Source organism: Osmerus eperlanus, chromosome 19 (genome assembly GCF_963692335.1).
Source record: "Osmerus eperlanus chromosome 19, fOsmEpe2.1, whole genome shotgun sequence".
Classification (NCBI taxonomy): domain Eukaryota; kingdom Metazoa; phylum Chordata; class Actinopteri; order Osmeriformes; family Osmeridae; genus Osmerus; species Osmerus eperlanus.
In genome coordinates, this window is record NC_085036.1 from 1,853,482 (window position 1) to 1,881,277 (window position 27,796).

A 27,796-nucleotide genomic window follows, 5' to 3' on the forward strand; every position below is an offset into this window, starting at 1 on the left:
GCTGAGCTTCAACAGGGAAATGCACTGTGATGCTACGGGAATGTATGAGAAGGAAATCAGTCAGTCGACCTGCTAATATATGTAGCTGATTCTGAAAGAACTGGTCTTTGATATGACCGTGTTCTAACGCATTTAAAATGTTAACACAATAGTAAATATTTGACCATTACTTTTTTGAAATTTTAGGGGACGTTGAGTTTCCCTTGCAGTCTTAAAGAAATCGCCACTGATTGTTAAGGCCGAATTATACTTCTCCGACTCCGTTACGGACAGACGGACGGAGTCGGACGGATTGGTTGAATTTATAGTACTCCGAAGGCTGTGGGTGCTGAAAACACTTCACTGCCAGAAGAGTAGGTGGCGCTGCACTGCGATGCTAGCTAGGTTATCGAAAAGTCGGAGCAAATTTACAAATTAGCCGTTTCATCAATAAAATACGCACATTTTCATCAACTACACTCCCCATTTCTCATCACATTTGAATTCAGTTGCTGATTTACATGTGCTGTTTAGCTGAAATATGAATTGTAACAACTTACAGCAATGGCGGTCAAAGGATTCTGTTCGTCCTGTTTATCCCGGCAACCCCGCCCCTGACGCAAGCGGTTCTTAATACGGACCAATCACAGCCAAGGGGTTTCCGTAAAATGACGGACGGACAGACGGATAAGGCCGATATATGCTTCTGCATTTTTCGAAAAACGGACACATGGGAACGCCCTCGTCTCCGTGGAACGCCCTCTACGAGCTCTCCGTCAGCCCTCGGAGAGCCCCGGAGAGCTTGACGTGCACCTCCTGAATTTTCTATCTATCCGTCGTAATTTCGGAGAGCGACGGAGACCCCCTTGGCTGTGATTGGTCAGTATTAAGAACCGCTTGCGTCAGGGGCAGGGTTGCCGGGATAAACAGGACGAACAGAATCCTTTGACCGCCATTGCTGTAAGTTTTTACAATTCATAGTCAGGAATTCATAGTCAATTGATAGTCAGGAAAATCAGGAGGTGCACGTAAAGCTCTCTGAGGGGCTCGGAGTGGGCACGGAGAGGGAATTTCTCGTCGGAGAGGGCGTTCCCTGTGTCCGTCTCCGTAAAAACGGAGAAGTATAAATCGGCCTTAATACATTGTAACACGCACCCCTAGCCAGCCACGATGTCAAATAAATTGGAACATGCAGTGTAGCGTGCACACACACAGCCCAGCGAACACATATATACAAACAACTCGATTGAACAATTTAATTATCAGGCTGTGGCCGCCTACTGAAAATAACATAGGCTAGATGATCAGTGTGGGACTAGTTTAAGTCCACTCGTCTACTTTTTTGAAGGCAAAGTCACAAATCAAATCGTTGAAGTAAATTTGGCAAAGCAGGTCAAACTCGTTTGACATCACCTTCATGCGAAGCCATTGTTGTCTTGCATGCTTTGATACCGGCAACGACACGTGACGCTAAGAGAACGTGGACTTCACTACGGGTGGGTAAATGCATCAAAAATATGATGATTATTTTTTTTATTTTTTTTATCTCCCGTGCCGGGGCCCCCTTGTGGCCGGGGCCCGGGGCAACAGCCCCTCCTGCCCATTGCACAAACGCGGCCCTGGTTCTGAGTACTTATATGTCATGTTATTGCCTTCTGAGTAGCCAACTTATAGGTCATGTTATGCCAGGTTGCTTTGCGTTATCTTGTCCTAAGAATCAGTGCCCAGTCTGACCCTGTGTTGGTCTGTGCATCTTGAACTTGAAACTCTGTTTCGTTTTTAGTATGTACAACCATATGTAATTGATAATGACAATAAAATACACTTGACTTGAATAGTAGCCTAACAACAGTTGTATATTGCCACCAACTGAGTTTGCGCATTGCCTCTTTCACATAAAGGGATGTTGGCAGTGAAACCAAATTGCGCACAATACTGAGGCAACGCAAACGCAGCGCAAGGGAAGTTCACAAAGCTCCAAGCCAGACAGCCAGCCATCCTGATATTACTGTATTTATTTGTCTGCACCCCTTTTTATATCTTACAGTATTGCAATTGTGACCACCAACTTCATACTAATAGCTAACTAGCTAACCAACATTGTATTTGATAGTAGCTTGCACGATCATCCTTAGACCTACTTTCTTACGTATTAGTTGTTACAATTGTTGTCATAATTTCCCAATGCATAATTTCCCAAAATTCTCAAGCCAGCAGACTTTAATTTTGGAAAACCAGACGCTGATTGAGCCAAACCAGGCGTTAATTTCATGTGGTTTGCTAGACACGTCTCAAAAAAGCATGTGTTTATTTAGACGCGTGCTTTGAACGTGTCACGTGACACGGTTCGATTTGAGGCGAAAAAGACTCAAATGGACGCCGTCTTTGCATGCAAAGTCGGCGTTAATTACGCGTGGTTGACACACGGGGGCATCTTAATACTTGCCCACTAGGCCTTCCATACTATTTGCGTCTATCGCGTCTTTCGCTTGAGTTGAAAAATGTGTGTGATGCTGTGTCGCGAAAGTTTATCAATATTGAGGTATCACTGACATTTTTGAAGAAATGGAGGGCAAGAGTATTGTAGCTGACTGTGGGCATCTTTTGCTATACGACACAACTTATTATTTGTTTATAGTAGTTATTTCGGACATGGTTGACGACAGAAAAAAACATCTTTCTTTTACCAAAATGATCAGATTTCTTACATTTTACCAAAAAAATTGTAGTTCGACGGGCGGAAATAATCCATAATTTATAGTCTTAGATATATCAACCACATTTTCTTATCGGACAGATAACAATGGGCCTCATTCACCAATATCTTCCTAAGTTATTTCTTAAATTTGTTTCTTAAGAAAGTTCCTAAGAGAAATCTACGTGTGATTCATGACGTGTTTTTAAACAGCAGAATTGTTCGCAGGTGTGTTCTTAGAATGATGAATCCCAATATTTCGTAAGTTGAAAGCTCGTGCCCCGTTGCTCCTATTTAGCATAGGTAAACGCCCCGATAATTCCCATAAAAGGGCATGATATGGCAGGGCCGTGTGCACACTCAAAGAAATGTCAAAACGACGTGGTAAAGACGGTGGAGGCCTCGACAAAAGACATAAAAACTTTAATAATTCTGAAGTGGAGGTACAGCTGCAAGAAGTTAGCAACAAACAACACATCATATTTAATAGCATCAGCTGTGGATACAAAGCAGTAAATAAAACCGATGCATGGAATGCAATTACTCATGCAGTGAACGCTGTATCTGGAGAAGTGCGCAGAACTGATGAAGTGAAATGAAATGGTTTAACTTTAATATGAATTCTTAAGCAAAAAACCATTTCAAAACATAGCCTAGAAGACAGTTGAATGTTACAAAATATCCATGAGGACTGCTCTTGGTAGCCTAAAGCATCCCAACAGGTACTCGTCACTCTCTGCAAATAAATCGGTATGGTCACGGAAGATGTGTTCCCTCCTCAGGGGACGATCAGCAAAATTTTGCAGCAGCAATAAACACGCCATTGTGTGATGTTGTCTTAGTGTGCGGAATAAGACTACTTTGGGCCTATAAATACCGTGATAAGTCACTCCATTGGATGGCAAGGTTTCCCTTAACATAATTGATGTGAATTGAAGGCAAAGCAAGTCTAGTTAATTTAAATAGGCCTAGCACAATTCATACACCATGGAAATTCAAAGTGCTTTACAAATGAGAAGAAGTGTAGTGTGTATTTATTAAAACAAACAAACATTTAATTATGTGTAAAATCATAAAAAATATTAGTTGCAAGATTATAAAGGAGACAAAATATTACATTTTAAATTAGAATGGACGAAAACGGTATAACTACTTATTTTGCGCAAACATGTCAGCTCTCAATTGTGCGTAAGAGTGCTCTTGGGTGTGCGTACATTCTGTTCTTACCTAAGAACAAATCCCAAATAAGAAAACATTGGTGAATGCCAGAATCTTCGTGAAAAATGCGTAAGTGGGGTTTAAGTGCAAATTTGTTCTTAAGAACATTTGGTGAATGAGGCCCAATAACACTAAAAATAAACATTTATCGGCCGATGCCGATATGACCGCCGATATATCGTGCATTCCTAGTTTCATGTAATGTTTGCGGAAAAACAGACTCCAGTAGAAATTCTGAGTTAAGATAATGATGTACTAACAGATTGTTGGCATAGCAACAAAGCTCTTACCGCAGGCTTAGCCAGGGTTTGCTACCGTAAATTAAGTCAGTCTTACTATTTATGCAAAAGACAGGCTTTATTCTAATAGTAACCTAACAAAACAAGGCCAAGTCTTAATTTACGTTTAGCAGAAAAGGTTATTAGCTAAGAGTTTCCTCTTAAAACCTATTCCCAAAGTTGCTGAGACAAACTTACTAAGGAATGGGCTGAAATCTGAGGATAAGAGAAAGAGCGGGATTTACCTTGTTGCTATGGATGATGTCAACAAGCTTACTAATTATGCCAACAGTAATTGGCTGATAGGGGATGGGCCTCTGTCAGTGATTTCATCATATAAACACTAAATCTAGGGATCATGTTGGTATCATGTTGCCATATTTAAATAAAGATTTTAAAACTGTAGTTAAAGAACTTAACTTGTAGGCTAAGTGTCATAAATAAGTACATGTTCACTGCTTTTCACCAATTTTGTAAACAAATAGTGGCAATCCATAAAGACAGCCATATGAATTGTCGATGTGGGGTCTGGAGAGGGTATTTATTGTTTGATGCAATGTTCTACTGACGGATGGCTGAGATCTTCGTCTGCGCTGCATAGCTGCATTTTCCCTGTGGCCAAGTACCGTATAGTTATTAAAACCTTGATCTCTGGTATCATTGGGTTGTTTCTATAAGTTTATACATCCCTAATTAACTCTACTACAAACATAATACCCTTCGATTAAGGCAATACCTTTTTTATTTTATTTTCGCGAAATGTTTCTAAATGTTTACTTTCCAAAGCAAATTGCCAGCTACAGACATTTTAGGATTGTTAGGATGGTCTTAGGGACTTTTCACAAATTTAGAACCTGGTTTTAACGCTAAAACATTTTGTGAAATACTCTTAGAGCTAAGATTGACACTCCCATTATTTTAAAGAGTTTATCCTAATTCAGCAAGTTAGGAACTACTTTCAGCTTTAAGATGTGTTGTGAATATGGCCCCTGGTCTTAAATGTGATAAGCTGTACGGTACAGATTATATCATGCAGTGTTTTAATTTTGCACCAAATCTTTTCACCAAATTCATAGCTTTCTATGGAATAAATGGCTCAGGATTGCTCAAAAACGTTTGCTTTGTACGTTCTTTACAGTCTTTTATGTGAGATGAATACATGTGTGTTGATATGTGTGTGTGTGTTCCCCATAAAGTTGAATCTTGCATTTCTCGTTGTTTGTGAAATCATTCATCAACTTTATGCAGACAACCTTTCGGTCAATGGACTCATAAGTGTTCCCAGTGGACTGGGTCTATCCATTGCATTCTCTTTCCTTGCTCATTAAGCAGTCTTCAAAGTGAAATCAATCCTATTTTGCCTGTGTGGGGGTGTGTGTTCTTCTTTGTTTTGGAGTTGTGGTGAGGCAGTAGACGTACACCTCTAAAGCCAATAAAGTTAAGAAATTGAGTGCAAATCAGGCTGATTCCACAGTTGATTGTTTTAAATTACAATATGTTTGTGGCTCATTAGTCCAAATTATGGCTGCAGACGTCTAGTAGACGCTAATGTATCGACTGAATCACTACAAATCTTTCAAACGTATCACAGAGACGGAAAACTAGCATTTGGCCTCGCCAACATTTCTGTATGTTAGACTAACAACCACAACTTTATCTTGTTTAATAGCTTATATCAGGGTTTCCATGTATTTACCTGCTGCTAGGAGTGTTCTCTACTCCCACTAACTATAAATCTTTCCAGTAAACAGAGCAGGTGTAAGAAAATTCTTATTTCTCCATGCTACAATATGCTCTCTGTGCCTGATTGTGATGTTAATATACCCTCTATTCAGTAGCACTTAACAAGCAGAAAACAGAACTTAGCAATATGTTACTTCTTGCCATACCTGCAAATGTGTCCATGCTCTGAATGTTGTATTTGAGAACCTGTTGTATCACTGGCCGCTTAGGGACTGCACCCAGGAAATTGTTTCATGTTGCAGTTAAATGACAACATTAATTTTGCTACACTGTAATATGCTCTATTGTAGTTGAGATGTTTTTGTTCACCGTGCCTGGTAGCTCAGATGTGGTTACTTAGTACTTGGTTAACTAGTGAATACAGGCACAGGCAATATTTGTCATAATTTTTGGTAGCTAAGAGAAAAGGCAGTTAAGTATTATTGACCTAGATTTAGCTTTATTGTCTTTCACATGATGGTTGCGGTATAATGTCTGGTTGTTGTGATGGCGTTGTTGTGATATTATAATTCTCTACAGTGCGTACCCCGAATACTGTATTTTATACAAAATTGTGTGCATATTTTAAGCCTGAATGCAAATAGTAATTAGTGTCTGGTGGGATTATTAATCTTTTTTTGTTGGCTCCCAGTCATTTTTGTGGCATCTCATGCAGAGTTCTGCTTGCCTGCCATGGCGCCTTTTGTTTCTGATGGGTTTTTGTCAGCACACTCAATTATGAAATGGCTGCCTGATCAGAAAGTAAATGTGCATCATATCCTCAACATTTCAGCAAATACATTTTTTTTTTCCGCTGTTGATCTCTGTGTCAAAGACAGGCTTTGCTTGGATTGTAGTCTGCCTACCAGACTTCTTAGAAACATGAAAACCTTTGTTGAGTCTTTAAAGCATGTACGACTACCATTAGATATCTCCCAAATTGACTGGCTATGCTAATGTTTCGCCTATTGTTTGTAATGATCCATGAACATTGAAAAAAGCATGTGCCGTTTAAGAAAAGGGGCAAAAAAATGCCTGTCCGTCAGTGCTACATTAATATTTGTATTTATTACATTAGTGCTTTCATCTACACTTTAACACATTTAGTTTTTTCCACTTAATATGGCCTACTTTGTGTGGCAGTCTGTGTTAATTGAATAATCAACTGTATTTGAAGATTGCTTATTTGCATACTGTATCCACTGTGTCTGTTCTGGTCTTAGCAGATATCAAATAAGGAAAGCTGAAAATGGTCATTTAGTAATGGGCCTCACAACATGAAGGTGCTTTCACGTTTTCCTTGATGGTCCTAAATATTTAACTAGGCTTCAAATAGTATTTTTGGTGTGTTTGGGACAGAATGGCACATTATACACTTCCCTAAGTGAATGAGGGAAGTCAATAAAATATTCAGACTTAAAAAATTAATACTTCAAAATCTATATTCTTTGCAATGTAAAAAGGGGAAATACTCTTAGACATAGAATCGATAATAATACACAGAGGACTGAGACATTTAGTGGTGCGGTGAAGAGGCTGCCATCGGCTCATGCTTGACTAACAATTTCCACCTGTCCTTGAAGCGGCATTTATTCACTTCCCTGACTTGCCCTCCAACCCATTTCTCTGCATATTTTAACCTAGCGGCTGCTTGGATCATAGCTCCCAGTGTCTATATTTTCCCTGACTTTGGCAGGCTGTTTTATATATGAGAGTGTGTCCTTTGTAATGGCTACATCAAGAAACTAAATGTGTTACTTAGCACTATGGAATTATGTCTGTTAACACTAATGGAATTAAATGAATTTAAGCGTTAAACATGATATGCTATCTGTAGTTTGTACCATAATATGTAATTTTTCCTTATTTATTTTCAGTATCAAAATGGTGATCCAACATTTTCATTAATCCCCATCAGAAAAGAACGCTCTGATAGATGGAAAGAGCCCTGAGGAGATGCTTATACAGTAGACACACACACACACATCAGATGCGTATCATGTTACAAGGCACAACTGAGTAGGAACTCACTCAATTTAGCCCTGAGGTTTTAATAGGAAGGCCAATGGAAGAAAGATGGAGGCTATAGAGTTTCACACTGGCAGCCCCATCTGCTCCCCTCCTCAACCGACACCATCACACACACTCGCACACCCACTCACACACTTTGTGTTAGTGAACAGTAAAGAGAGCAGCAAACAGAGCATCCCAATGCTTCAGGGGCCATATATTAAGCCTCCAGTCAGACAAGCATGCCTGGAGCATTGGTGCATTGTCGGTTGTGCGATCTATATGAGGTCAACCGGATGTGTGCATTACAGCTCTTTAGAAAGCCACAAGGTTTCTAATATGGTCTCTTAATGGAAGGACGGCACGCGGAACTGAACTGATCAAACCGGAGAGCTTAAGAGACACTTTATCGCCCTCTCCAACCATATGGCCAGTGTCTGCCACATCAAACTGTGGTTTCCGACCACACGTCATAAGTCACACCTCACATCCTAGACAGACACTCAGCAATAGCTGTGATCTGACCTGCAGACTCATCGGCAAACAAGAACTGGATCGAGATCCTGTAGGAAAAACCCACAGACAGTCTTAAGATTACAACCGGTTTCGAGCTGATCTTCCTTCAATGGGAAAATGAGCTTAATGGTGCTGTGGAATGCCACAAGGAGCCACTGAATCTAGCCATCCTCTTGCTGAGTGGTGTTCATTGGAGGAACCCCTTCACACACCCATCCAAGGGTTCCTCCTCCACTGGTTTATTGTCGAGATTCCAGCAAATTGTGACTGGAGGGGAGAGACAGATCACAATACACCCCCATCCCCTCCCCCATGGGCCCCTATTCTCATGGATTTCTCAAGGGCCTGTGGCCGAACTTAGAGAAGAGCAGGAGGAGGAGAGAGGGAGAGCTAATTCGTCAATGATCTTTACCTAACCCCCCCTCCCCCTCCTCTTCTCTCTTTCTCTCTCTCTCCCGCTCACTTTCTCACTCACTTGCCTGAAGGCATTCAAGTAATACATCCCTCCCCCTCCCTTACACCCACCCCCCATCGCACATTCACTCACACACACACACCCCCACTGACTGGCTCCGTCTCACACACGCACACACACACACAAACACACACACACACAGAGAGAGTCTGTCTCAACACGTCCAGAGGGAGAGGATGAATCGAGCTGTAGTGTTATTTTGTTCAGAGAGTGTGTGTGGTGTTAGGAGAGTACTTTGAGTTATGTTGTGGGCCTGAGTTCTCACTGGGTGATAAAACGGTGATTATAGACTGAGGCGTTCAGACTAGGTTTTGCAAGACGGGGCGGTGTCAGTGCTTTGTCTATCCTACAACAGAGCCATACCACTCGACAAGCCTGGAAGACAGCAGTGACTGCTGTGGAGTTGAGCTAGCCAGCCACCGAGTGGATTGAAAGAGCCACTGTTGGGTCTGCACTCTGGACCAGTATCTGCACCAGAAGGAGTTTAACATCAGCAGTTAAAGTAGATTGCTTGTTGCCATGTGCCCTACAGTTTGAGCAAGTTAACTTCTAGAGATTCATTTTTTCTACAGCTCATACTGGGGATTTTGTTTTCTCTTTTTTGCACCAAGAAATTTAAGGATTTGTAAACTTCACAGGCTGTCATCTTGTGACTTCTTACTGGAATAGATAGGCTATATCTTTTTCTATATAAGTTTTAAAAAGGATATAAGTCAATGTGAAGCCGTTTGGAATATGGGAGTTTTAACTTTGGATTTATGCTGTGTGGGAACACAAAGGCACTTTTGTGCTCAGTTTTTGGTAATTTTGATAAGTATGTAACACCAATGCTGTTTTCTGTTTGACTGTGCTCTATGCTGAACATATTGTATGTAATGCTTTGGGGGGTGTTTAGTTTAATTTATTATGCTTCCCATAATCCCCTTACATATATTTTTTGGAGAGGGACAGAGTTTCTGTTCCCAAGATGTCTGGAATAATAATGTGCCTATCCAATCAAATTTTCTATACTCACTTTTTTGGGGGCTCAATCAGAATGTTTGTGCCTATACCATTCATTAGCCTTGCTGGTCATTCCTAGTAAGATAATTGGTGTGGTATCAAACATGGTGAACAATCGATCATTTTCATTGTGTGTGCTTGCGTGATAAAGATCCGTGGCTAGCCATCCTGATAATGTGTACTACACAATTCATCGGACAACCTTCTTGCAAGTCACTTGACATATATTGCCCCATTATCGGATGATTAGTGTGTATTGACCTTTTCAGCTCACACCCTTCCCTTGCTGAGTGAACATAGGCAACCTTTGTGACCTCGCTCCATATGTCGCTTTCCCTGTCTCGCTCTGTCTCTCGTTCTGCCTGTCCTCACCCATATTCAAACTCACTCTCTCTGACTATTTCTGGTTCATGAAGCAACAGCATTAGGAGACTGTCTCTGAGGCATTTTTTTTAACTCTTCTCTTTCATCTTCTCTCTCTTCTTTGCAGTATTTGCAGGTAAACTCTCACCGACCAGCTCCGATGCACTGCTCAGTGTTCCGGTGGTCACAGCCTTTCCCACCCCACCAGACGTTTACCTGCCTGCCAACTTCAAGCTTTCCAACGCCCAGCTGGCATTCTTTCTTCGTGAGGCCAAGTCTTCGGGGCAGCCCGGTGGCAGCAGTGGTGGCGGCCCTGGTGTCGGACACCCCCTGCAGCGCTCTGAGAGTTTTGTAGTTTTCCAGACCAAGGAGCTTCCGGCAGTCAACATCACATTCGGGCCTTTTACTCAGGACCAGATCCTGTCCAAGGAGCTCCTCCAGCCAGCCAGTTCTCTGGACATTCCCGGGCGGCTGACGGTCAACTGGAAGGTACGGGCGTTCATCGTCCAGTCCCGGGTGTTTTCCAGCAACCCCACTGTCCAGGTGCTGTTCTACATTGCCGGACGTGACTGGGACGACTTCAAGGTTCAAGACAAGCTGCCTTGCGTTAGACTACATGCCTTCAGGGACGTCCGGGAGATTAAAACCTCCTGCCGGCTTAAGTGGAACCTTGCCCAGTGTCTAGCCCAGCTGGAGCTTCCCCCCACCTGGTTCAACACCAATGTGGCGCCCCTTGGCCGGAGAAAAGGCTCCAGTGACGGGCTGGACTCCCTTACCAGCGAGACCCTGCAGACGGAGCTGTACTACACCCTCCACGAACCGGATGGAACGGGGGAGTGTGGGGAGAGCTCCGGGCGGCGGGGGGGTTCAAGGGCTGAGCCCCTCACCCAGCATCCTCTCCTCCGCATCGGCAGCATCAGCCTGTACCAGTCGAACCAGGAGCAGCAAGTGGTGGACAAGCAGCTGGACAAGAACATGTTCCTCAGGCTGCCAGAGAAGCCCCTCAAGCCTGGGGAGACACTCAGCATCTTCCTCTTCCTGGTGCCCAACTCCACCGTGGAGCTGTTCACCCTCAAGTAAGTCGGCTTCTTCCGCCTAGCATTTCCATGTGCCATACGTCTCTCTTATGTAAGCCTTATTCACGCATCGCTGACACATTAGGTACATACAGTCGAGTTTGTAAATGTCTGATCTTCACATACTTCCTCATCCTCATGTGTTTCTGTTCATAGACTGGAAATGTGTAATTATGCCATAGGTATGTGGAGAGGAGGGGAAGTTGAGTGGAAGTTACATCTTAACGTATTAAACAAGAAATGTTTTTCTTACATGAGCATGGGAGCTCAGAGCAATGAATCGTCAGAGAAACAGTAATGCTGCAACATGGGTGACTGGGAAGTCTGTTTTTGTCGTGTTCTGTATAAAACACAGTATACAACGATCTTTTATGAACACATATTCCAAAAACACATATTCCAAGAGAACCTCGCAATTTACGCATAACACTGTGGGGGCCTTATTTGATGTCCTAGCTGTATTGATTCCTGCATAGTCCAGAAAATGAAAGAACTACATCATGTCAATCTTTTCAAATCTCATTTAAGCTAGGCCTTTGAGGAGATGAGACTAGAACTAAGTCTCTCGACAGAACTGGCATAATGGGTATTAATTGACATCTGTTCAAATTAAATTCTTTACAAGCCGACCCACTTTTTGTCGAATTAGAGCTTAGAGGATACAAGACATGTCTTCCCTAGCCTCTACATTTCTCACTTGTATTCTGCTTTTGTCAACTTAATGGGAAGGGTTCGAGATCCCAAGAACGGCAAATTATTCTTTAAGTTTAGACAAGGCATTTTTTCCTGCCATCCTGGAGATAATAAAAAGAGAGGGAGGAGGTGCCGATATCCACTGGTTTCCGAGGCATGACGGTGAAACGGTTCGTAAACACGGCAACTCCTTAATCATAATGAAAAGTCTCAGACTTCAATTTAAGGATTCACTGTGAATTAATTAGGCTCCAATAACTCATTAAGCCCCAACTGGAAAGACACTGCTACGATTTATGCAGGCAAGGATAGTTCATTTGAGTTATCTCTCAGTTCAACGTAAAAGACTGCAGCCTCATGATGGAGGGCAAACTTGTGTACAAACTGTATGGATGTGTGTCTGTGTTTGTCCGTTTGCTCTTGTGTGTGATAGTAAAGCACTGTTAGGAGTGTTAGGAATGGTTAATAGCATTTTTATGATTGTTGCCAAAAAATCACATGGTCAAAGACCGCAGTAAACTTAAATGTGGCTTGGGACCATTTTCAATAAAGTTGATTAGAAGGAGCATAACTATCCCATACAATTGTCTTCACACCATCCAAGCAATGTCTTCACCTAGGGAGACAATCTCTTAGAAATCTACAGGCCAATCTCTATTTCTCCCTGTTCAGTCTTTCTCTAACCAGCACTGTCGAATCACCCAGTTCTCAGTGGTACTGGCTTAATTTCATTAGAAATTGCTGTAACGGAACTATTTCAGTCAGAATTAATAAAATGACAGCCGTTAGTTTGAAGATGGCTTCCAGAAATACTTACTTCAGGAACATAGTGTGTTAATTGTTACCTAGACTAGGATACAGTATCTGTGATTTCAAATCTAGTCCAGTGTCCACCGCTGTGGCCCATCACAGTTGCTGGTCTCTTGAAGACAGCAGGAAGTGCGGGTTAAAAAGAAAATTGAGGGTAAAGGAGGAAATCTGAGGGCCCTCGGCCAGTTGTCGGCAATGGGATGAAATGAACCTCACTAGGAGCCAACTGTTGAGGTGTCCCCCCATATAGAGAAGATGATTAAAGATGTAATAAAGAAAGTCTTTAAATATGAATCGAACCCCAAGAGACACAGCACCTCCCCCCCTCCAGTTGTCTTCTTCCATCTCCTTTTTATTTCTCTTGCCTTTGAAGGTCTCGTCTGCAGAGTATCTCATATAAGAGAGTGGAAGGGAGGGAGTTGTGGAAACTTCTGGAAATTCTCTTTGTTTTCCTTGTGCTGTTGTAGCAAACATGTGGGTATATGTTTTTCTTTTTTTTCCAGATTGGAGTTTCATGTTCTGTTGCCATGGTAATGTGAAGCTCCACACTGCAGTTTTAATCTATCTTGTCTGTGATGCTTGTCATCGTACAGGGGAGATATGTCTAATGACTCATATATACGGAATATACTTCTGCGGAAGTGTCACATTTATAAGGTTTTGAATATACGGCATATTGGAGTTACTACAATTAATCATTTTAACCCTATTCCTATATGAATGAAAAATATTTCACCCCTAGTAACAATTCAGAGACTTTCTGAGTTGGAGGTGAGGAGTTAGCTAAAGAGAAAGTGACTCATAAAAGAAAAATGTGGTTAAGGCACTTTCTAGTAACATGGCAACTTCCTGACCCCAGCCTCTCTTTCTTGCTGTCCGCCTCACATACGTCTTGCGTCAGCCTCAGTGTCTCGGACAAGAAACGTCCTTATGACTTACCCCTGACTGAGCACAATCATATCAAGTGATTCACGAGAAGCCGTCCAGCCGGCAGTATTGGACAACACAGAGAAAGACAGTGGTCAAAGTGGACAGCCTCGTCACACCCCTTGCATCGTCCCTTTTCTAGAAAATAGTTCTATTGACCTCCCTCGCCGGCTGAGTTTCCCACGATGTGATCCCACCTTTGCAGGTAGCATTGTTAGAAAATACGTGAAGTGATGGGGCTGTCTCTCTAGCTCTTTCAAGCACAAGTTTTACGAGTTATTTACAGCCAGGAAAAAGCGTTGTCCAGAAAGCTATTTGCAGTTGCACAGTGGAAGCACATATCCAATTCCTTGGGGCCTTGAAGACATAAACCTTATAAGCGAGATGTATGTGGCAGATGTTAAATAGAATGGCCACATCTTTGTACTTGGGTTTATATTATAGGAACATCAGTGTGTGCTGAAGCTCTTAATGCAGGTCAAACCCAAACCAGGCTTTTAGCCATGAGGTAAGTTTTTGTCTTAAAACGGCACTCCAGGATTTAGAGCTTTTAGCTTCTTTTGAAGAATTATTTAGAGTGTAGCAATAGGATACAGATGATTCAGATATTATTTAGGTCACTTTGAAGAATCTGCATGTGCCAGTGGCAAGTATGGGACCCAGTCACTTTGAATAATTTGCATAGCCATTGGCAAGTATGGGAGATGGGTGAACGTAAGTTAAACGTTGACAGCTCATGGACATTGTAAGGTCAGAAGGACTTCCTTCCAATCACAGAGCTTCATTCAGCCAAATGAGTGTGGTGAAGGAGCCAAGGTCACATTTGTACTTAACTGACCTTTTTATTTTTCCTTTAACCTTGCTCTTTCAATTTCTACCTTAATGGGGTAATCGCCATATAGGTTATTGTCATGCTCTGGTAATTGAGAGAATAAGATGACATGATTTTAGATCTGTGTGGGCGTGCAAGCACACGTGGGTTGTGGGTCTCACAGATATTCATGTTCAGAAAAGGTGATGGTTATTCTTGATTTTCAAGTAATCTTCAACAGAGCAAAACCTCTGTAACTCCACAAAGGATGAGATCATGTGTAACTCCAGCATGGAGACGAACAACACGATCCACTTATCTGGGCCTGTCTGCTCGGAACAGGCAGACGTCTATCCCTCGGAGGGGTTTAGCATTACCGAAAATTAGTCGTACAGTATTACTCAGTCAACGTCAATTTCTGTCTTTTTTTATTAGATCTCTTCTATTAGATCTCCACAAAGGAGCCCCTCCTTCCTCCCTTTACTCGGCCCTCCCTCCTCCTACCTTTGTGTATCCCTCTATTTCTGGTTACCCCCAGCTCTGGAGAAGTTTAAGCAAGGCTTAGATAAGAGCTGTGTTTTCCTCCCCAAGCTCCGTCCCATAACCTCTACCCCCCTCTCTCATCTTGTCACAGACAGAAATTGGTTAGGCTTTTTTCCTCTTCCTCTTCCCTTTCTTTTTTTTTTTACACCACACTTTTCACAGAAACTCCAGAAAGCTGTCTTTTTCAGTAATAATGTACACAGTCATGCCCCGCAGGAGCATTTGCACTACCTGATACAGTTTCAAAGAGGGACTGAGAAGTTGTTGCTTTTTCTTTGATTGTAATGATGCGTAAAGCCACAGGCTAAGTCTTTGACAGCTACAGGTGAAGAATGCGGTTCTGGGAAAATGTATCTAACCCCAGTTACCTATTGAAACTGTATCTAGAAATTGTCAGTTTACAGAATGTCATTAATGTTGTACATTGCACATGCTGCTTGTATGTGACGGGTCTTCAAACCTAATGTAAACAAACATTAAAATCTGAATGTTTCTCTTATTCTTGAATCAAACCAACAAGGTAATTACACATACCAGAAAACTTTAAATTGACTCCTCCTTCAGTCAGCAATGTGAGGTGATTTGAGTTCATTGCCTTACAGTGGGATTATCAGTGTACTGTGAGTTTACCAGAAGTCCTCTCCAATACGCATTCCAGAAAGTGGGTTTAGTGAAATGAGATGAGGTTTGTACAACTCCTTTACTGGTAACTGGGAATACATGAGATGACATTAAATTCCACAGTTCCACATGCAGAATTCACCTGCCATTAAATGAACATCTCATTGTGTGCAGCTATGCACCCCCCCCCCACCTTACCTGTTTGTAGTATGTTTTTATATTTCATACAACATTAAACATGCTATTTTATTAAGTCCACCACTTTTTTCACCTGTAATATTAACGGACAGTGTAGTTAAATGTTCACTGGCTACTGCATTCAAATGTATGCATTGACTCGGCCAGCAATTGTCTCCCACACTAATTGTCTCTCCTGTGCTGCTACAGTTATATAGCTTTTATCCGGAATATGTGCTCACATTCACTATAAACATGTATTAACACTTCTATCTGAAGTGTGGTGAAGTAGGACTAAAAAAATTGTCGCCAGGTGCCATGGTAGATCCTAGTATCGGAGTTCCATTGATGTTGGATTTTAATACTTCTGATGCCCGCGCTTAACTCAGAGTGGATGTACTCCGAGTTGATTTAACTCAACTAATCAACTTTTCTGGAACCAAAAAGTCAGAGTTTCCCATTTTAGGGTAATCTACTCAGAGTTCAGGTTTAGGTTCACAGTTTGTTGAACCCGCTTTCTCGAATACCCCCCAGGTCGTTGTGATGTAAACATTGACGTTAAATTATATAGGCAGAAGTAAACTAACCCCGGTCTAAAGACTGCTGGGCTACTCGTCGTATTCTGTGCTGCTGAACAGTGGAACAGTTCCGTACCATGCCTGGCTGATTAGCACTTTAGCAGTTTACTCACAATCATGAGGCATGAAAGGAAACAAATACATAAATAAGTAAAAAATAACACACAAACACACTGGAAGGGCTGTGGGCAATGGAGAAAGTAAGCTCATCAAAGATGAAAGAAATATGGTAAAGGGTATCATTGTGTTAGTGGGTAGCAATAACAGATGGTGCAGGGGGGTGCTTTTGCAGGAAAGCTAATGATTATAATATATGAATTTGTTTTTTCACTTCATGCAGGGGGTGGGGGGGGGATGGAGGGGTCATAATTTACATTTAGTTATTTAGCAGACGCTCTTATCCAGAGCGATAATTGATCAAATATTTCCCTACAGCCATATTGGCTCAACTCCACCTGCCTCATGTTGATAGGGCGGGCGGTTGATAGGCCAACTGCTTTTGGGTCACTGGTCTGTCCATGTCCTTGGCCGGTTTGAAAATGCTGACATTGAATCAGCGGTCCATATTGTGCACAAAGCCTATTCATGCCTCAATACAGCCCTTGTAATACATCAAGTGTCATAGGATATAAAACTATGACATTGACAAAGTGCCCATTGACTGAATGAAAAAAGAATTACGGTCAGAGCACTCAACCATTTCTCCCCAAAATGTTTTGCCTCCATGACCCCCCAAAAATAGGAGAAAAGCTTGTCTTGGCAGGCCTCTTACACAAAAAAGAAAATGATTTTACCTTGGTGGCTTTACAAAAAGGCTTTGTCTTCGGGGGAGTGTTTTGCACATCGATTTGGACCCCCTGCAGGTGGAGAGGCAGTTAGAGACAGTGAGGTGTTGAAATGAGAACTGTAAATGAGGACCGAGAGGGAGTGTGTGTGAGAGTGGGGGTGTGGGGGGGGCGGGCAGGAAGGTGGTGAGGTAAATGGAGCACATTACAGTAATTACCTTGACTTTGACACACTGTCCTGCAGTCCGACTGGGTTCCTTTGCTCAGCCAATGCTCTTCTGGTCTCTGCCCACCGCTCTGCATACTTCCCAGGGGGCCATGCCTGGGGTGCTGAGATAAGGAGAGGCCCATTTACATGAGCACTTGCCTAAGTAAGTCTCTGAAGGAGACAGGCATGCTCCGTACTGCGGGGGGGGGGGGGGGGGTTGACTGCGGTTTGCTGACGCAACAGCCCACATACCACGAACGCATGACGACGATACCCACAGACACAGATATCCAGTGTATATAGGCAGCAGCAGACTCGCTTGCATCACCCAAGACAGGATGTAAACATAAAACACAAATTCCAGAAAGCGGCTCACTCGCACGCCTATGACAGGCATCGACTACAGAGAAGCACACGCAACTCAGCAGTGTTCAGAGTGGCAGGGGGAGAGAGATGAGAGAGTGCCCCCCTCCCGCCCCCTCTGTTTTGGGAGGGAGTCTCATAGGAAGCAGGGTGGCAAATGGATGTTGGATCAGAAGGGTCTGCCAAGTGAAGCCAGCCTCCCTGCAGCTACAGGCCTAGCCCTGGCCACGTGTCTTTCTAGCACTGAGGGACTTGGCATCTCCCACTGATTTACAGTTTGGATTTGAGTTGTTTTTTTCCCCACCCGATCTACCTCTCGCTTGAGGCTCCGTGTTGCACGGAGGCACTAAGCCAAAGTAATGTCTCAGATGCAGACCAGTAATTAAAAGGAGATGAGGGAAGAAAGATGGCAAATAAAACGTATTACGTTAGCTAAGGTAGATGTGGACTGGCAGTGTTGTGAATTTCTAAGGAGAGTGTGGGAGAAAGAAAAAAAAAAAAACATTCTGGACAATGTCCATTCCAGAAACTGTTTTTAGTGAAAACCCTGAGTTGGGTAACCCTAAAATGAGGCAAACTCTGGGTTTTCTGTTCCAGAAAGAGAGGTACCGCAAACTGTGGGTAAGTGTCCATGGTAACTGACTCTGTGAACCTAACCTGCTCGCTAGCAGGTTTTCCAACAAACTCTGCATTTCTACCTATCCCCTCCCACTTGCTGCGCCCTGATACAGTTGGCAGACATGGGGTGTCCTTTCCTGGTTCAGCCGACCGATCTCGAACTCAATGTAATTCGCTTAGTTTTACGTCGGGAGAGGATTATAAGACAGAATTTCATTGAGATGATCACTTGTTGTGTCGACATACTAGACATGTTCCAGTTCAAAAAGTCCAAGCCTTGTCAACAATGTCAAAAAAGGATGGAATGCGCTAATGTGAGATATGAGCATTACTTCTCTATAAAAAGCAATCTATCCCTTTACTCTAAATAGATCCAGTAATTTAATAAATTCACAGTGTCTGAGCATCATATGAGCAGCTGTCATCTCCCATGGCTCACGGCTAGAAGGAGGCTGTCCTCAAACAAATTTAGTCACTCAAATGGCAACCATGAAAAGGTCATATAGAAAAGAAACAAACCAGCACCCCTCTGTCTTCTCCCTTTTTCTCTGCTCCCGTCTTTCTAAATCTCTCAAATGTTCTCTCTCTGGAAGTGAGAGAAATGTAATTTCCATAATTTGCCACCATCCCTTCATTCAAGGCACATTCCCATCTTTTCTCCAACAACAATTTGTAAATAATCAAATGCATCCGTAAAAGATTCTTGCCTACTTGAAACAGTGCTTAACCACGGCACACATGATAAATTACAGTTTTTGGTTAAAAACTCACTAAACTCACTCACGTCACTAAAACTTAAGGTATACTTTAATAGAATCAGGTATTTTTGTGGGTCGTCGCCCTGTTTGCTTCATTTTCATAATTTGAGACATTCTTTGAATAAGTTTGATGATTTTTCTATGTCATGGGTAGTCTGTCTATCTACGACAAGCAGACTGCCCACTGGCAGAGGGCATTTTTAGATGTAACCATCAACTTAGACTTATAGACAAATGTCATATGCTGGATAAATGATCCGTCTGGAGGTGTAGTTACAGTGTGCAACCCATTCACATACTCCCTCCTCTTTGCACGCAGACATGCTTTTTTTCCCCTTTATGCGATTCACCATCTTTTTATTTATAATTACAGCCATCTTCCCTACAAACGGAGGTAAACGGACTGTCCTGACCATCAAGTGTGAAGTCTCCTGTTTTTTTTTTCTCGCTACTATTTTAGGATAGGCCCCTCCCGAACTGGAGGGCTTCCTGACTGCTCGTATCTGCACACAATCCCCACACCACACCCCCAACCTTATTATTGATGCCTCCCAGCTAACTGGGGCAGATTTGTTATGGCTATTTCCTATGCCCTCCCATGATCTCGAATGGCTACTTAGTGCCGCTGCCTCTCAGGGAGAGAGAGAGACGTAGAGAGAGAGAGAGAGAGAGAGAGAGAGAGAGAGAGAGAGAGAGAGAGAGAGAGAGAGAGAGAGAGAGAGAGAGAGAGAACCCCCTTACATTTGATTGAAGTTATTAAAGCCCAATGGACAAACAGGAGACCTAGGGCAAAAAAAATCCTGAAATCACTGATTGGTCTCTCTCTCTTTTCCCTGTTTCTCTTTCTTGGCTGACTTGAATATAAATGTGGTTCAGAGTGGGAAAATGTATTTCTTAAGAAGAGGAAAACTCTTGTATTTGGGTAAATTGAGTGAAACGTTAAATTGTGGTAGGATTGCTGTAGGCTATTTCAGCCAGATAAGACAAACTCCAAGAAGCAGTGCCTTCACATGACCTCACCCACAAAGAACATTCAAATACAAAATAGTTCAATTGTGTTTTTCACTTCAAGGCAACACACAACACTGAGATTCCCACCCATCATTTTAGCACAACGTCCTCCTTATCCTCACACAAACACCCTGACACACATTCAGTCAACCGGTCTGCCAGCCAGCCAGCCAGCCATAGGACTTGGCACGGCGTCTCCCACAAAGACCCAGTCTGGGCTGTACCCTCTGCCCTTGGTGTAACCCTTGTTGGGATACAGTAAAACTGGCTGTGTAATCAGGGTCGGAACCCAGTGTTGGGGAGCCAGCCAATCGGAACAGAGAGCCATGTCTCTGCAACTCCTGTCTCTGCAGTTATTGTGATTGTGTATCTGTGTGTGTTTATGGTAATGTGTGTGTCAACTCCGGACTCCCCCCAGGGTGCTTGGTATTATTTGGTGTTGAGCAGTAGGACAAGGGGACCAGGCGCTCTGGGACGTGGAGGGGGCTGAAGGAGGGCCGCAGTCTAGCAAGGAGGGTGATTATGATGGATTCCCTAAGGAGGGTCAATTTTTCTGCTGCCAATTCGGTGTTCCTATACTACTGTACTGTAAGTGCCGAAATTAAGTGTAGCCTACAGGGAGTCAGGTGGCTGAGCGGTTAGGGAATCGGGCTAGTAATCTGAAGGTTGCCAGTTCGATTCCCGGCCGTGCAAAATTACGTTGTGTCCTTGGGAAAGGCACTTCACCCTACTTGCTTCGGGGGAATGTCCCTGTACTTACTGTAAGAGCGTCTGCTAAATGACTAAATGTAAATTTCAAGATTAGTTGAGCAAGTGACACTGGTAAGAAGTGACAATTTATCCTGTCTCTCCTGTGTATAAGTTTACTGCACACTGGGACATTACTAGTGCAGAAGGATATTAGTTTTCCACATTGTAGCACTGACCAGTAAACAGCAACATTTGTAATCTACATGTAGATTTATGTGAGTACCAAATCCAGCAAATACTCTGGTGTAGCTTTTTTGAACTCTGCAAAAAATTATTTTCCTACAAAATAAAAAAGAGTCCTCCAAATAACTACCACAGAGTTATTAATCTGATATTTAGATGAATCCACTTTGGCAATTATAGTTATTACCCAGAATTTATTTACTTAAATTTTAATACTCAATGGAAAGTAATCCTTTTAGCCAGACACAGGAGCATTGGGAAAACACAGCTGTGTTGTCACAAAACAATTTGAGGACAGTAAATATTATTCTACAAGTCTGCTGTAAATGTGCTTAGACACAATGTATCCGGGAAGACAGTTTGAGGGTTTTTATAAACAGGACTTGGCTATAAGTCTCAGGACCAAAAAAACATTCAAAAATAGATTACATCCATCTGTAACACTGGAACAGATGTTAACAGCTTTTTAACATGCAAAACGTTTGATACCGAGCCGTAGATTAGTTTACTACTGCTTCTTAATCTCTGACTTTGAGAGATTCCAGTGGTTCGAGTGAGTGTTAATTCCATCACCCAGGTATGTGAAAGCATAATCACAGTTTTTCAAATCTTTGCTAAAAACACGCGGAAGTTTGTGACTAGACAAATTTTCCTACATATCTGATAAGATGTAAATTCTGGAGAAGGCAGGCCGGAAGGAGTCACGACAAAGGAAAGGAGTTGACTTTGGATTATTAGTCGAGCGGCCCGGATCAAACAATCAGTTCAAGACGAGCTGATGGCATGAGTGAAGACTCTGTCTCTCAATCGTGCTTAAATACATGAGTTGGACAGTACAGATATAGATTGCACAGAATTGCTTCCTTAACGGGTCTTCAGTGGTCAGTGTATTGACACACTAGAACGTTCAACAGGTGAAGTGGTCGTTAATCACATAAGCCTTATTTGTACATGATTTTCCTCACTGTCTCCCCACTGTCTGGACTGCATGCTATATTCTGCTCAGAGGGGACCTCGCTGCATGACCTCTTGACCTTACCGAGACACAAGCTGTACATGTACCCAGAAACTCTGCCTTACAATATCGGTACACATTATTAGATAATTTGCCTTGGTGTGCGGCATAAAGTGTTCCCATGGCAACCGATTGGTGGGCCCAATGAACACAGATGAAATCCAATGATTTGACACTCATTTGTTCTAATAGAATTTTGATGGAAGCCAGAGTAGGGTTGATTAATTTTTTAACTTTGCCATCCTCAATATGGATATGTACAATTGGTTCCAGATCATAATTGCGCACTTGAAAATCAAACATAATTCCATCAGAAATCCTCACACCCTTGGTTTTACTAATCAGCCAACCCTGTCTAGTGTCTACAGGTAACGTTGCTGAGATGGTTGTCATGTAGAAAATCTAGCTTTGACGCACTGTCACAGCTTTCATACTCTTTAGATATGTAAATGCATGGAACTCTGTCATGTCGCGCCTCTGTCACCCTCCAGAAAATAGCGGCTACCAGATAATGGGCCAGGTGAGTTCAGGAAGAGAACTGAAGTCAAGCGGTGCTAAGGATAACTCCCTGGCACAGAACCAGAACACAGAGGTATGTCCTCGACTGCTGTCCTCGACTGCTGTCCTCGACTGCTGTCCTCTCCTACGTGGGCAGGAGAGAAAGATTGAAAGAGCGAGGACATAGATGGATAGAAAAGCAAAATGGAGGGAGGGAGGTAGAGGTAATTTGACGCTGCATTTTCTAAAAGCTCTGTCGCACAAAATATTTTGGGGGGTTTCTGTTTGAGAAAGCTCTCTGGAAAAGCCATGCGGCTCCGGGAGCATGTGAAAGTAAATGTTGCCTCATCTAGCTCGATGACTCGTAATCTGGTCTGAGCCCTTGATGGGACAGACATTGCAAATTGGCACTGCCTTGATAACGAGGGACGGGGACGGTATGGAGCACAGTCTTCCGGCTCACTGGTCTTGTACTTTCACACCTCTTTCTTTCTGAGGGGAAAAAAAGTGAAGAGATGCAGATGTCACAGTCAAAGTTGGTTTTGGCAGAGCCTGTGAACAGACACATACAGTCAAGAGTCATAAAGCACAATATGGTATTGTGTGTGTGTGTGCGTGCGTGCGTGCGTACGTACGCGGTTGCACACACATTTAAAATTATTACCGTGTGGTGTGTGTGAGACTATTCTGTATTCTGTGTGTGTGTGTTGGAGGTGGGAGATTCTGGTCCCTGTTGAAATGCAAACCTTGCCATTCTCCAACCTTTATCCGCTGCGTAATGTTTTAGGCCTTGGCTGATTTTGCTGATTTTTGCTGTGGCCGTGTCTGTTTAATATCTTGCACACAAGGTTGAAATTTTACAGTTTGATGGCCAGAGATCGTTATCATCATCAGGGTCAGCTACAATTACAATTTGCCGCTCTGCCTCTTCTGTTCAGCTTCGTTTGGCATCTCTTATTCAGAACATTAGAGAGGAAGGCACTTGGTACGTGCTTGGCACTGGAGGTGCAGCATGTAGTCCTCTAGGTTTGAGTTTCAGCATTTGGCAAGTTTCCTTTGAGACCCCCCACCCTCACACACACTCACACACACATTGCAAAATAGGAAGTGGCTGTCACAATACACACCCTCTGCACTCTTGAGGGTTTGAGGACCTTAAGTCCACACATCCTTCCGTCCCCAAGCCCAGAGCGTCCCCCTCGACTCCCAGAGTGCACTGAGCTGAACACGACCAGAGCCTCATCAGCGGTACACTCTGGGCATGGTCGTTTGGATCGTTCGGCGAGCGAGGCAATTAGTGTTGCGTGGCTTCGAAGAGACAGAGAAGAAGAGTGAGTGGAGGATAAAGGCAAAGAAGGGGAGGAAAGGACAGGGTGAGGGAGGGATAGTGGCTAGATGAAGCGGAGCGATTTAACCGGAGCCTGGGGAAGTAGATTAAGGGGAGGTTGCCGTGAGGACAGGTCAGGGGGTATATTAACCAGAGGCACGTCAGGACGTGGAGGTCAGTCTGAGGCCACAGGGAGTAATGCTCCTGCTCTCCTGGTGACTTAGGCTAATACACTTTTTTGCCTCCCTGCTGTTCACTGGCACAGTATAAATAGCCCTGCTGTATGTTTATCTATCGATGTCCCTCTTTCGAGTCACAGGAAAGGATTTATTCTGCAACTCACATAAGACCAGACTGAGCAAGTTAATTGAAGTTTGGTTTCATAACCGCTTTTTAGAAACGTTTCATATCCAGAAAATTTACACATTTTCTATGCAGTGCAGCTCTGAATCGAGAAAGCCTGTTTGGCCTCTGTGAGTACAGTGTGAAGTCTGGTGTACAGACTCTACTACCCTCTGTGCTCCAGTATTTTACTGTCCGCGAGTACGCACGGGTCCACAAGGGTTCATGTGACGTAAATGTTCATTATGGTGGACATGTAGGGTCTGTTTGGGCATCCGCGGACCTCTAAAAATCCCCCCAAAAAGGCCATTACCCTACCAGGGCACCAACTGCACATGTTACAAAGCAAAAATGACATGTTTGAAGAGAGGCCATGCAAAGAGGTCCGTCGCTACTCAAAAACTATATAAAGACACTTAAAGCGCAGAACAATTGATGGAGGGAAATTGCCCAGAGTTGGGAAAGAGATGTGTGTTACTTTCACTTGGATTTGGCCATTTTTATTTGATTCGTAATGCTGATGCACAGAGTTTTACTGTAGACGCCAACCTACTGCCAATGTGTGGAACATGTCCTCTAAACAGACTCAAGTATAATCACATCTACACGTCCACATCTGTCAGTATCAGCGTCCTCTTTGGAGTGGGTATCTGGGTTTTCATTCCTACAGTACCCTTATCTTTACCCCCCCATCTCTCCTAATCCTGAGTGAAGTGCCCTCCCAGAATGCAGATGGCCACCTGGTGGCCACCTGACAACATTACTGTCCAACCACACTCAGGCAAGCCCCTTTGGTTCAGGCTCACATGCTTAATAAACGAGCTGGGTCACTCCGGAAGCTGTTGAGTCCACTCACCATTTGTCAGGGGATGGCCCTTCATTCCACTGTGTAGGAGGAGACGATTTGGGAGGGGTGTATGAAGATGCCATTATCTATATAGTTCCATGGTCAATACAGACTGAACACGACATGAGGTTATCAGGGTGTTAACAATTCAGGTTAGCGATCTGAATCACCTTTTTTTTTCTTCCCTACCGAGCACTGATTAGACTGACAAGCCCCCAGCCATATCTAGTAAAAGTTTAATTGAACAGCTGTGTGTTGGAAGTGATTTATTTAAAAGGATAGGGGGAAGACGGAGTGGAGAGAGTGTGAAAGCCGGAAGAGGAGAGAGACGGTCTTGAAGAAGCGGGCGGGCTTACAGAGAGGAGTGTGAACATAATGAGTGTCGGTGCATGAGAGGAGAGGATGAAACAGAGGCTCCTTGGGAGAGCAGGGGCCTGATTTCTGCAGCCTAGCAGCAACACACTGTTGTTCCAGAGAACCTGTGGCTTTGTGCTGGGAAGCCATGCGCCTGCCAATTTCCAGTGTACACTTCCATTGTCTTGCATAATAATGTAATCAATTGAAAGGAGTCTTTATCTTCTTTTCCTGTTTTCTTTTCATTTTCTCTTGGGTGTGTAGGATGTGTGTGTGGTCTACCACAAAACACCTGACCCAAATTGCGAGATTCCAACCCTCAACTGCCCTCCGTTCTGTATTTCACATCAATTCTCCTTCATATTCCATGGCGTTCAGTCAGTGGCAGATATAATCGAAATGTTTCCTTGGTCTTCAGAAATGCATGTTTAGCCTCCATCTTATGAATGTATGTCGTCAGTGTTTTTGATCGCCAGGGAAGTGAGAGAACAGGAAAAAGGAAATGGGGCATTAGACGGAATGAAGAAGCTCTCTGAGTGAGCAGCATATCAATGATAGAATTCTCTCTCCAATGCTTAATCTCGCAACTGCCTTCTCGTAATCGCCAAGGCTCCTGCAAAATCATTTTACCTTGTCAAGTGTATAAATATGCAAATACCTCACAGAGCCTCGGTATCCAATCACAATGTGACAAGTTGCTTTTATCCCAGTAGTATTCATTTATGCACAGAATGCCTCTCTATTCAATGCTTTCTGCTTTGTGGTCCTTGTAGTCTTGCCACAGAGAGCTCTGTCTATCTTCCCCTCTGTGGAGACTGTTTTAAATGTATTTCAATGAAAAGTAGAACATATTGCCTTTGTTTAGCTTTTACTGTATCTATCGGAAGATTTGTTTGCTGGTACACAGCTCGCTAATAGCAATCCCATTGGACTCTTGGAACTTTTTTTTATTTTCGTCCGCCCCACCCCCATATTCTTACAGGAGCCTGGGCCAAAATATCATTATATGTATGGATAGTGATGTGAACTCTGAAAATGTCAGCAACTGGATTTCAGAGAGGCCCTGATTTTCTTGTTCTGCGCTTCTCTTGGCAGGCCTGAGTTCCACTCGCCTTATCAAATAAATTGGAGAGCGGCTTTTTTCTCGATTGGCTCTACAGAAAGGTTCTGGCTCACCCGAGGGTCTTCCGCTCATGGCTGTGGCTGATGGGAAAACTACTTAGAATAATTGTGTTCCAGGAGGGCCACCGTTGTCGCCTCCAACAGCCCTGTGTGTGTGTGTGTGTGTGTGTGTGCGTGAGTGTGTTTGTTGCTGCAGTTGTTTATGGGGTCACGTATCTGCAAGTGTGTGTGGGGGTTATGTGTGTATGTGACTATTTTTGCACTACCCAGCACCACTTGCATGAATATTGGCTTCTGCATCCCAACAAAAAGGGATCATAGAGGGGAATTTCCTCTTGGGGCTGAATACGTCATCCTTCCCCAACAGAAGTCAGGATGTGTGCTTTTTTTCTCCAGCCCTGACCCACAGCGTTGTAGCCTGCCTCTATTTGCAGTCTCATAATTGCATTTTGCTCTAGGTAGTCAAGAGCCATTTTAAACTGACATTGAAACTCATGTCATAATGGTAACAAAGTAGCCTTGGTTGTCTGTTGGAGTCGTAGTTTGTTTTTCCTTCTCCAGGGGCTGTTTTGTCTAGGAGCAACTTGATAAACCCAGCCCAAAAGGATTAACATCAACAGACAGTCAGTTGCCATGTAGTTTTGTTGTGTGATATAATTGGGATTTGATCTTTTGGGGTAGGAGGGCAGAACATCCTGGAATTCTTACTTTCTAATATTTCTTCAGTCAAAGGTTTTTGATGAAAACACAATGGTAACCAGAGTTATGTCACATCCAAAATACAATCTGTACTCTCAGCCCTGCATATTTGAAAAGCTTCTCAATAGAACAACAAAAAATGATTCCTCTCCTCTTTGTCCCTTGTCTCTGTGGATGACTCATCAGATTAGCGTAAATCCAAACTGTGGAGTCGCACAGTGCCATTTGCCTCCCTTTATCATCTTACTTTTCAGCGAGAGATTATAGAAGATGCTCATAATACAATCCCGTTGGCTGGCGACCCCTCTTTCAATTTGTCCTCGAGTCTTGTTGGACACACACAGACACACACACTCACACACAAAAACAAGAGTCTGGCTGGGATGATGAGCATGAGATCTCATTGTGGCACAGCGTGTCTC

The 27,796-nt window shown here is 43.1% G+C and overlaps 1 protein-coding gene across 2 annotated transcripts in view; it reads left to right on the forward strand.

Moving 5' to 3' along the window:
* Positions 1 to 27,796, forward strand: part of tmem132e (transmembrane protein 132E) — a 248,769-nt gene that overhangs the window by 181,844 nt on the left and 39,129 nt on the right. Inside the window, exons 1-2 of one of the 2 annotated variants that reach the window (XM_062485496.1) lie at positions 9,058 to 9,707; positions 10,386 to 11,334. In XM_062485496.1, the coding sequence (XP_062341480.1) occupies positions 9,629 to 9,707; positions 10,386 to 11,334 (1,028 nt within the window). In that variant the 5' untranslated portion in view covers positions 9,058 to 9,628. Of the gene's footprint in view, positions 1 to 9,057; positions 9,708 to 10,385; positions 11,335 to 27,796 lie in introns of those variants that run through there. The other variant, XM_062485497.1, reaches the window with a different exon arrangement.